Consider the following 12566-nt stretch of genomic DNA (forward strand, 5'->3'; position numbering starts at 1 on the left):
AGCCTATCTGCTCCACTGTTATGTAAAAAAATGCACCTCAGAGTACTTTAGAAAACAAAACATCTCCTACGTCTCACTTGGTTTAAGTGCAGCAGTAGTACATAATGGGGAAAAAAACCCCAAAATTATCCCATTAAAGCATAAAATTTCCATTGCTATATGTATTATTGTATTAAAATATTACAATATTTTAATTATCATAATAGTAATTATATAGCAACTGTCCTCTAGTGATATATTAAAATAAACTCTGCATCATAAAGAATATTGAACAACCTTTACATGCATGAAATTTACTTGGCATGTCTTTCCAACAACACTAATTTTGGAATATATTCTTCATCCATTTCATGGCTGTCTTAGATATCTTTTCTTCTTCAGCTGAATTCTCAGTCTAAGAGAACCCCTAGTCTAACAACACTGATCTGAACTTTGTCAGATTGACATCAACAGTCTGAAGGAAGAGATGAGGATTGGAAGATATACCTCATTTGGGGACGTGAGGGAAAGGGCCTTGGCTCAGGCAACACTTCAAATCACTATTATTTTTCTACCACAGCTCTTCAGGAAGGCAAAAAATTGCTGCCTCCATAAACTTCTAGTCAAATTCTCTTTCATCACACCAGGCATGCATTTTGGTTTCCCACCACATTTAATTTCAGCACATCTTCACGTCAGGTTTTAGTTCTTAACCTCTAAGAAAGCATGAGAGACTTCAACATTGCTACACAGGATCCCCAGCACTGAAGGATACAGTTCAGAGCATCTGTTCTATCAAACTATCAGCAGCTCCTCAATGAGTGACGTGGAGAACATTGCTACTAAGTGCCTAATGGACACAAGTGGACATTAAGACTGCACTGTGGCCCATGAGAGTACAGAAGTGGAAAAGCAGAAACCTTTACAGCACTTTGCCCTTCACAAACCTGCTTCTCCCATTTCAGTACAAATACTTCTCCATTCAAATACATGCACACACAAGGCAGTGTAATTCCAAATGGTAATAAAGTATTTTAATGAAGATTGACACTTCAACAGCATCACACAGAAAGACAACTCAATATATTACATAGAGCAAAAGCTAATACAGTATTTCAAAACTAAAATGAAACAGAAACCAGTTTATCTGACTATAAGATTTCACAAGAATTACTGAAACCTATTGATAATTCTGACACTAATCTGTTGTGAGACCATGTTCCTTTTGTGCCACACCACCTACCGTAAAATGGGATAATACCTATGCTGCAAGGGATTAGAATACTGAGGTTTTAAAGTACTCTGAAGTTTTATTCCCATTTATAAACACTATAAATTGCCTGAAATTATCTTTGTCAGGTAATAATTACTATCTGAAAAACAGTATCTTGAAAAACAACTTAAATCTTATTTGAAAATTACTGAGTATCCAGAAACAAACCTACCTTTCTGCTGTAGGGATTACTAATCACCAAATTGGTGTCATCCGAACCAGATAAAATATATTCTCCTGTATCATTCCAGCAAATTGTATTCACCTGCAATGAATTAATGGAAATTACTTTAGCCTTACATCAATTCAAATTTCAGAATATTTCAACATCAATACTCATCCAACACTACAGAAATAGGAGTTAACAAATTCAATTGAAATGATCTAATTTCTAAGCAGTTAGCACAAAAAAAAACCAAAAAAGTGTTTTTAAAACAAATTTCTAAGGGAATCACCTGCTTCACCTATGGCAACTCAGGAAGAGTCCCATCAGACAAATGAAGGCTTCCCACAACGGCCTCAGTACTCAGTAGCCACAATTTCACAGATTCTGGTGCTTTCATGTACCAGATGTACTCTACAGAGTTCTCTGGATTTGAACTGGAGAGCATCACAATGCTCTCATTATTATATCTTCACCATATCCAAATTCTGATCAGCCATAGCTTTGTATACTTTTCAGTGACCACACCTTCTCAGGGATCATGTGAAAAGCACTGCAGAACCCGTACCAGAACCCTTTTAAGAAGTATGAGTACTTTGGGAAACATGAATCTTACACTGAGATACAGTTCTATCAGGAGAACTCTACAATATATTTCCTTACCAATTCTCCTATTCAGAAGACTGTGTTTAATAATGTGTCAATGAAATAAAGCTTTAAAAGCACTCAAAATCCAGGAATCTCAGAAAACATCCTTAGAGTAATCTGTCTTTAGCAGCAACTCATGCACAAGGACCAAAGACCGCATGCATGACCACTGTTATTTCAAGTAGCCTCTAAAAGAGTTTTAAAGCATCAAACTGCAGCCAGCAATTCTTTTATTTGCTAAATTCTGTTGGCAGAATAACTGACTGTGTGTGATCAACAATAGCGGGCAATGTAATTAGTAAGAAAACACACTTCATTCTAAATCCTTTGCTTATGTATGTTTTATTAATTTATTCAAATGTCTCTTTCTGAGCCTGAAGAACAAAAAAATATTTTGGTTTAAAATAAATATACCCATTTGAGTTATAATTTAATCATAAGTTTAGTTGAGGTCCTTAGGTATGTGAAGTTATGAAATCAGATTTAACTGTTTCAGATGGAATTTATGGACATACTCATTGAGGAGCTTTAAATCAACTTTGGCCACTCAAAAAAAAAAAACCTACCTAGAAAAGATCTTTGTGTTACAACTGACATGCCTATGGCAGTGTTAACTCAGTGCTGGGCAGCAGTCAAGTAACATTAGGATCACTAGGAAACGCATAGAAAAGCAAACATCATTCTGTCAGTGTATACACCCAAACACGGCAAATCTGCATCTTCCACACTAGGCAGCTGTGGTTCATATCCCACTCCTATATTCTCCATTTCTGTTACTGCCCATTTGAAAAGGGGAAAGATGAAAAAGAATTACTACAGTGACTGTAGATATTTACTACTTCCTATAGCAAGAAGCAATTAATTTGTATGACTCTGGGAAAGGGGTATGTCAGAAATTAAAATTTGTGATTATGAAATCACAAATGGTGTGGAAAAAGAAAGAAATTATTTTCTGTGGATTTTTACAGCACAGGAACTGGAAGGCCTTCAATGAAACCATGAGGTGACACAAACTGGCACTTCAGTAAAACTATAATGTATTGGAATAAACTATCCTAAACACCGTAAGTGGAGGAATATATATATTCATCAAGGAAAAATGGCTAGAAACAAAGGTGCAACTTTCATCTCCATCTGTCCATTAAATTGTGATGTGTTCTCTACAACACCCTTCAAGTATTACCTGCTTGTCCTGTCCCAGCCTTCCTCAAAAATCAGTACTAACCACTCTCAGGGCCAAGTTACCAGGCTTGACTGAGCATTGGTATGACCTTGCATGGCTGCTCTTACGATTTTATAACCCTGGCTGTCAATCACTAAGAACCATGCATTCAACTAGCCTCCAGATCCATCTATCATTGAAGTAGCCTGTCCTGGTAACAGCTGTACTTTAAAAATGTTGTCAAACAGTGCAGTACTACAGCTAGGACAAACACAAAACCCAAGAGCATTTGTTGTCATCTACAGTTCCTTTCAGGCTGAAAACTACTATCATTGCCCTAAAGAAACCAAAATGCTAATTTAAGGATACAAGAATAGAAACAAGAACAAAGCACCAAGAAAACAAGGAAGCTGCAAAAAATTATAAACATATAACGTGCAAAAGAAGAGCTAGCACAAAAATTAAACAGAGTGAAGGGCATGGGTGGTATGTGTCCAACCAAAATCTGAAGGACAAGAAAGCAGAGAAAGCATCGAAGATGCAAAGGGAAGATGATTATCTAAATTGCAGCACTGCAAGCTAACACCAGACATCACTCATCCTTCTAAATTCTTAGTTCGTTGTACTGATTGCCTCAAGGTTGAACTATTTCAATAAACCCTACCCCAAGCCAAAGTTGGTTCACAAAAAAATCCTTAAATGGCACAACCAAACGTGTCCTACAGGTCTGTAACTAAACAGGCCGTCTACTCTCTATCAGGTCACCTTCTCAACTTTGCTGTCAAAAAATAACAGAATCTTTCAGTGGGATAAGTTTGATATCATTCCACCCCCCATTCCCTGGAGAACACCAACTTTCCAGTAAATGATCAGTCATTACACTACTTTCCTCAGTATTTAGTACAGTGAATAAATTTACTAAATATGCTTGTGGATCACTAAAACAAGATGCTTGATAAGAGCAGATTAAACAAATATTTCATGTCTTACTCCATGGTAACAAAGCCACTATTAAAACATAAGGACTATCTAGAAAAATTGGTTTGTGTTTCCAAACCATGTAGAAAAGCTACAGCCCCACAGCCACTCAACACCCAACTGAAAGCATAATGTAAGAGTTACTGTAGTAAGGGTTTGAAATTCTTGGGAAAATGTACTAAAGCCAAAAGAAAGAATATATTGAACACAAATGACTCACAATTACTAACAAGATGAGAAAAGTAAAAGGGTGTGGAAGTAGCTTTCTTCTATTAAGTATTCCACATTATCAACTGTATCTAAATTTATTTGCCACTCGACAGCCTTGAAAGGAAACAGCAGGCACTTTTGGTTCATTAGTCAAACAGTCAAAAATAGCTTTACTATGTCTGTGTTTTTCTAAAAGACAATGGAGGAGGCAGTACAGCCAGTCCTTAAAAAAACACAAACCAAAACAACCTAAAAAAAAAAGGCAAACTCCTCACTTCTATGCAATGTAACAGTTGATTCAACTCTGTTGTGAACAGGATAGATCACAGGAAATAGATTAAAGGAGATAAAAATTACTGTAGACACCCAAAATATCAGAAAGATCAGTAAAAAAGGCACTACTTTTTATCCTTGGAGGAAAAGGTAAAATCTGCACATTCTAACAATATGCAAACAAACTTCCTATACTAATTTAAGCATAGCTTTGAGGACAACATCTAAAAATGACTTGCTTGCAACTGCCACCCTGAAGGAAAGGTCTGCCACACAGCATGGTTGCTTGCTACTGAACTGAGTGTCTATACACAGAAATGAGAAACTACTCCTCCAAGGAATCCACTTGATTTTGCAAGAAAGTATTTGCTCATGTCCAAGGCTCCATGTGCTCATGCATTCTGCAGTTCTACCTTTCTCAGCTTTCACGGACCAGGACTGGAAGTGAGTGAGTGATATTTTTACTGCAATTCAATATGGTTTAGAATCGCTTTCTCCTCCAGTTTCCTCACACTTCATCCCTATTGGTCCAAATTGATTCTCTTTCAACATTTCTCCTTTGGAACTAGCCACTTCACACAGAAAGCATCATATTTAACTACACATTTCTTCATCATCTAAGCTTCCTTTTTAGAGTTAACGTGGAAAATGGCAACTTCTGGCATACATATGACCTCACTCTGAACTGGACAATGTGAATCTTGTTGAAAGACACAAACCATGCCCTGGAAGGCTGATAAGGTTACAAGCAGATCTCAATGATTTGGTAGACCAATTCACATACTACTGCTAGAAACTGACTTCAAACAAAGTGGGAAAACCACACTATTTAAAAGGCAATGGTACCCAGACTCTGAGATGAAAATACTTACATACCAAGCAAAACAGTGCTATGGGTAATGTTACTGCTACAAGATCACATATACTTGAATTCATAGAACTATTCCCTTCTTCAAACATACTGTACCTGAGTATGATTATACATACAATCATATATCCCACAGCATCTCTCTTCTGTGTAATACAGATCGAATGGTAGGTAGGAAGTTGGACTGCACTTTTACCCTTAATTAAGGGGGGGGAGAAGGGCAGGGGGAAAGAAAATAATCTTGCCTTATGTCTGTTGTCCACCATATCCAATTACACAGCACGCTTTACATAGAAAACAAAAGTCATAACTTATTCCACAGAAGAATGCCAATGTCCTTAACAAAAAGAAATAATCCACAAACTAAAAACAAAAAGTCAAAAACAATTCCTGCCCTCCAACCCTCTAAAAAATCCCAACCACCCCAAAAAGATCATCCGGAAACCCCTTTAATAAGATGACTATGGCATTCATTCATCACATCTGAAATGCACGCTGATTCAGTAATTGTGAAGGGGGAAAAATTAGCATTGATGATATAAGCATTTTAATCAGTAAGTGCATTGCCATTTCAGTTACTTTATTTCAGAGATCTTTTTTTAAGCAAGTAGGAAGAAATTGTACTGAATGGTTGCTAGCCACAAATGATTATTTGCTGCAAAAAACACACACAGTAAATGAGGTAAAACTCCTAATGCCCCATTCCTTATAAAGGTGGACAGTGGGTAGTTCTGAGCAAATTTAATTTCTAAAGACATTTTCCAAATTGCAGAGTATTTTAAATACCTATATAAAGTTGAAAGTTCACATTTTCCACCCAATACAACAATTAAAGTAGGCCACATGTCAAAACATACTTTATAAATCAATTCAAAGTTAATTTTCAAATACATGTCCACCAGGTAGATCTAAGCAACACCCGACAGTCAACACCAAATTTACAATTTCTGTCACATGACACAGGTAGTCAATTAGAATAGAGATCAGTGAGGAGAAATACTATTTTCCCTGTGCTCTGTTTTATAGGCCAAAATGGCAATTTTTACAGAAAACAAAGGAAAAAAGACCCCAACCAACTTCAAGAAAAGAAACTTGAAAATTTTCCCCTTAAGTCTATTTGAAGAACTGACAAACTACCAGAAAAGAAGTTCTAAAGTAAAAATCACTTTTACAATCTTGAATAAAAAAACCCTGCTAAATAACTGTCTACATATAGAATCACTGAACATTCTGGGTTGGAAAAGACCTTACAATGTCATTCTTGTAATGTTTCTTGAAAAAAAAATGAAAATTAATGCATTTGTTTTTTGAAGTCAAGACCACATGTATCAGTACATTAAACTTACAATGGCAGTCAGTACAGCAAAATAGCTGACTTTTTATATCTAGCAATTCTAATCCTTGCCTTTCCCAGTCATTCTAATCTCTCAAAATCCACACAAATTAAAATCATACTTCAGATGTCAAGCCAAAAGGGTAGATTTTATTAACCCTTTCTTTAAAAATACTACTGTCAATTAACAATCACAACACTCCTTAACTTAAAGCTACAAGCGTAAGCAACTCAAAACAAACAAATATCTTTACAACTGAACAGCTTTGGAAATATGTGAAAGTATAAAATTCACACTTATATTTTCAGTTTTTATAGCACATTTAGTAACCCTTCACTTTTCAGATATCGTGTACAATAAAGACAGTGCTTTAATAATCATGAATTTCTGTACCTAGTTTAAGTAAAATCTTTTACCTAAAACAATATGAATTACAACATCTGGACCACTTTCAAAAATTAAGTTTTTAAATAAGCAGTATTTCAAGCTACATTATTGCCTTTCATGGAGGCTTATTTTTGGTTTTAGTGTCTCTTTAAATAAGCATGTAGCACTTGATCATTTGCTTTTTAGACAGAATACTAATACAGCTTTAAGACAACAGAATATATCAGTATAGCACAAAACTACTGAAGAGTCTGTGTAAAGGTTTAAGGTGAGGTCTAACTGAACAGGGAAGCATGTGTTTTCCTGGCATAGGAGATTAACTCATTCAGCAGCAATGGGATGCAGTATTAAGGTATAGGAACGGGATTTTGTTTTGCTTCTAAGATAAAGTGTCAGATACTTAAGAAGAAACAAAAACCTGTGGAATTCCGATGTAAGCCTCAAAAAGTGGAGTTTTCCAGCTCAGCTTTAATACATGATATTTCCATTTTTAAGTTTAGGAATTACTACCAAACCAACAAGGTCACAATTTAACATCTTTTAACAAAGAACAAAGCAACAAGTGACTTACACATCCATCATGCACATTAAGGGTTGCTTCAAGTTTTAATCTTTGGATAAATTCTCTTCTCCCTGTGAAGAAAAATAGTAATTAATATAGTCTTTTAAAACAGTAACAGTGAAGAAGCAACTAAGACTGATAATGGGCACTAGCAGGTTAAAAAAAAAAAAGGAGAATATAAATCTTGAAATAATTCATATAGTTCTCACTTTACAAATGTTAAGACAAGCATTGCGTTTGCTAGCTCTTCCACCACCTTTAATAAGAACGTAGAAATGGCAAATTGAACATTTCATTGGTTTAGAGGCTGATGCTTCCTCTAAAACTAATAGCTAAAGCAGAAAATAACCCTGTGGTTATTTGGTAGCTATAAGACAGCAAGCATAGCATAATTCAAGTTGTATAACTATTGTATAGGAATACAAAGAAGAATGTTTTTAGGTCACCAACAGAAAGTAAAAAATGGCCTCGTAACTTCAGCAGAGAACTGTAAGTTGATCTTTCAAGCATTATCTACGACTCTACATCTTGTCTTAAACTAGAGAAAGCCCAACTTTAATTTAGTTAAATTAATGTCATGTTTTGAAAATTAACATTGAAGTCCAGCACAACTCCATTTGATATATATTTCAAGAATAAAACACAGATGAAACTTTTGGAAAGGTGACATGAAAGAAAGAGACAATAGAGAAAGAAGATGTTTATAAACGCATATTGAGTAAGGGAAGGAAGGGTCCAGGAACTTCATGTTCTTATTTCTTATATACAAGCTGACTTACCACTACACTTCAAAAAAACCCATAACTATACACATGAAGAGGCAAAAATGGTGTGTGTTGAAAACAGAGTGGTCTCTTTCTGAACTAGATGTTTAAATAGACCAGACTTTCATTTAATTTAGAGTGCCCCGTTTTACAAAAACAGGTTATAATGAACCTAATAATCCCCAGAAAGCACTTACAGAAAACACAAATACCAATAAACCTAATATTTTTACTTAAATCCTGAAAGTACTTAAACTCAAGGACCATTATCTTTTTTTGCCCTGTGTTTGTACAACGAAACTCCAGGTAGGAGCATTAAACTGCAAGCCTATGTTAGGCAACACTATTTTCAAATATGAAACATAGCAAATTCACTTTAAATGAACCCTCTTGCCTTCCTTCATGGAAACTGCAGAGTCAGCGAAAGAACTGCAACAGAACCCTCTTCACATCTGAAAATCCTACGTTTCTGAACTTCTTTTGGTTCAGCTCAAGGCAGAGCCATTTCAGAGCCCAGCATTGCTTCCGGCACTGTTGCACAAAGTTGGAAAAGTAGTTTCTCCTCTCTCCGCTTGTTTCTTCTTAATGTCTTTTATTTGTCCCTTATACCCCCCGGTACTGAAAAAGCACACCCACTGTCTATACTCGGTCCCTCGCAATCACAGACTGCCACAGCACAACCACCTGACTGAGAAGCAGACACTGAACACCCCTGCTGCACTCCCCCAAAGACCAGGAAACCCTTCAAGGAGCACCAACTCCCACGGGTACACCTGCGCCTCATTCAATGTTCATACAGCTTTCCACCCACAAAAAAGGGACACCTTGGTACCTAGTTTTTGCTGAAACTAGAAGTTACCACTTAAGCTCAAAATCACTCGTAACACAGCTCAAGTACTTTGTTGAAGAAATATGGATTCGATGGGTAGACTGTCTGGTGGATAATGAATAGGCTGGATGGTCACATCCAGAGGGTAGTGGTCAGTGGCTCAAAGTCCAGATGGAAAGGGATGACAAGGGGTGTCCCGCAGTGATCTGTACTGGGACCAGTGTTGTTTAATACCTTCATCAGTGACACAGACAATGGGATTGAGTGCACCCTCAGGAAGTTTGCAGATGACACCAATCTGAGTGGTGGGGTCGACACACCAGAGGGATGGGATGTCATCCAGAGAGACCCAGACAAGACACAGAAGTAGGCCTATGCAAACCTCGTGAAGCTGGACAAGTGCAAGGTCCTGTGCTTGGGTCAAGACAGTCCTCATTATCAATTCACGCTGGGGGATGATGTGATAGAGAGCAGCCCTGAGGAAAAGGACTTAAGGGTATTGATGGATAAAAAGCTGGACACGAGCAAACAATGTGTACTTGCAGCCCAGAACACCAGTTGCATCCTAGGTTGCATGAAAAGAAGTGGGGCCAGAAGATTGAGAGAAGTGGTTCTGCCCCTCTACTCTGCTCTGGTGAGACCACACCTAGAGTACTGCAACCAGCTCTCAGCACAAGGACATAGACCTCTTGGAGCAGGTCCAAAGGAGGGCCACAAGGATGATCAAGGGGCTGGAGCACCTCTCCTACAAAGACAGGCTGAGAGAGTTGGGCTTGTTTAGCCTGGACAAGAAAAGGGTCCGGGGAGACCTCACAGGGATCTTCCATCACCTGAAGGGGCCTACAGGAAAGATGGGGAGTGACTCCATCAGGGAGTGCAGTGATGGGGCAAGAGCCAATGATTTTAAACTAGAGCAGCATAGATTTAAATTAGACATTAGGAAGAAGTTCTTTACTATGAGGGTGGTGAGACACTGGAACAGGTTGCCCAGATCGGTGGTGGAGGCCCCGTCCCTGGAGACATTCAAGGTCAGGCTTGATGAAGCTCTGAGCAACCTGATCTAGTTAAAGGTGTCCCTGCTTACTGCAGGGAGGTTGGACTAGATGACCTTTAAAGGTCACTTCTAACCTAAGCAATCTATGATTCTATGAAGTACCATGTTAGATGAAGATTGTACTTTTCTTTTTCTTTTTTTTTTTTTTTTTTTAAGAGGATGCACTGACTGGGTAAATTAGTTATAAAATGCTTGTGTTTAAAGCATGCCTAAACTAGCTTTATAAAGATAAGAACCATACACTCATGCCTCATTTTATAGACATTGAAATTGTGACATCTCAGAAGTGCTACTGCTTGTAAGCAAATGCTAATATTGAGGTGGGAGATAACACCTGCTGTATGCTTACCTATCATTTTGATATCAGAAACCTAGCAACTTGCTTCTAGGGTGCTACTGTAATGCAAAATACAGCACAAAGATACATGACCCCATGTAGGAAAACTTCCCTAAGAAACATATTCCACAATTCAACACAAAACCCCAGTGTTTGCCATCATGTTTTCACTTGCAGAACAGAAAGGTTTGAAACCAGTGCCTGACTGTTGAGCGCTGCGCTATCTGCATGTAACACATGGGGAAGTGAGGTGATGTCTGCAGGACAACACGCAGGCACCTGCTGAGCATCCTCTGTACAGAAACACTGAAGGAGAGGGCTTTAACTCATTTTTACAAATAAGCAGAGCAACAGATTTTCCTCCTTCCCATATGGTCTGGTTTTAATCCAAATCACTTAAATCGGCAAGGAAGAAACAATAAATGTGTTCTAATCACATCTTCAGTTTCAATTTTTATTTTCTTAAAAGAAGTCTGTTGACAAAATTAGATATGAACCGATTTGTTGTTGTTAGATTAGGGTATTTTGGTCTTAATAAAGAACACAGCAGCTGTACAAGTTTCAGTAAATGTTTAACTTGAGACACAGACATATGGTGTCTCAAACTCACACTCCCTTTTTAATTTCTTAGGATTGAACATCCTTGTATATGTGATACGTTAATATATGTGATTAGTTATTTATCATGTGATCACTATTAAATATTTGAGAGAGTAATTAAATACAAGCAAAAGCACAACACTTAAAACAGTTTCCTTATTCCCTAAAGTAAAAAGGGAGCACGGGAACAAACAGGTTTTTTCCTTCAAAATCTGTCCTATGTAATGAAGCGCTAAAAACAGTAAGAGAACTGAATGGATTGTTTATAGTTTATTTTCTCTTTCAAAACTAGAGATCCTGAATGGGGTTTTCCCCCACAATAAAAAACAGTAGTTGAATAAACTGATCAGAACAAAGCACTCACTGCCTCTGCATTTGCTGTTGTTAAAAACACGGTTAAGTCAGTGAACCCCTGTTCCTTGTACCTCAGCAATGACTTTCACAAGTTCACTGCTTTGAGAAAAAAATCTCAGCGGTAAGTATTAGACTTTAACAATATTTAAGTCACTTTAATATTTTCATCAGCTTCACATTTTTATCTCATTAAACTTTAAAAACATTATATCATTTATCTGGTTCATTAGTAGGCTACTTGCCTTTTTTTTTTTAATTATTTCAAGTGCATCACAACTCTTACTGCCAGGCTTTCTAACAGTCAAATTCTCCTGATTGAGAACTCTGCTCTCCCAGGCGTCAAGAATCTTCACAATCCTTAATTCTCATTCATCTAATCCAACGGCTACCTGTTCCCTTCACCTTCCTAGGAAGGCAGCCCTCCTGGCTCTTGCTTTAGCCAAGATGATGGAGGAGGAGCCAGGCTTTTGCCAAAAACACCAGAGTACTTTTTTCTTATAAAATCAGCATCAAGACCCCTGTCCAGTTTTGTCCCACCACCCTGTACTGAATACAGGCCCTGTAAGAACCAGAAACTGTTTCTTCTTCTTTTTAAATATTTACCAGCAGAAATGGAATCATTTAATTCTGTGAGGTTGCTTCAACATGTAATTTCTTATATTCAAATAAGGCCTGCTAAAGAGAAGGATCACCAAGATCATCTCACTGACATACATGAGGTTTGCTTTGAAACTGCCAAGGTGAAACTATCAACAATTAAAATAAAAACCACCACCAAACCAAAACATAAA

At 37.3% G+C, this 12566-nt stretch overlaps 1 protein-coding gene across 5 annotated transcripts in view; it reads right to left on the reverse strand.

Moving 5' to 3' along the window:
* DCAF6 (DDB1 and CUL4 associated factor 6) overlaps positions 1–12566 on the reverse strand; it is a 91288-nt gene that overhangs the window by 65042 nt on the left and 13680 nt on the right. For all 5 annotated transcript variants that reach the window (XM_084269899.1, XM_084269900.1, XM_084269898.1 and 2 more), the window contains exons 2-3: positions 7847–7908; positions 1425–1517 (exon numbers count right to left, since the gene is read on the reverse strand). In XM_084269899.1, coding sequence (XP_084126025.1) covers positions 1425–1517; positions 7847–7908 — 155 coding nt within the window. The remainder of the gene's footprint in view (positions 1–1424; positions 1518–7846; positions 7909–12566) is intronic.

This window comes from Gallinula chloropus (genome assembly GCF_964237585.1).
Source record: "Gallinula chloropus genome assembly, chromosome: 1".
Classification (NCBI taxonomy): Eukaryota; Metazoa; Chordata; class Aves; order Gruiformes; family Rallidae; genus Gallinula; species Gallinula chloropus.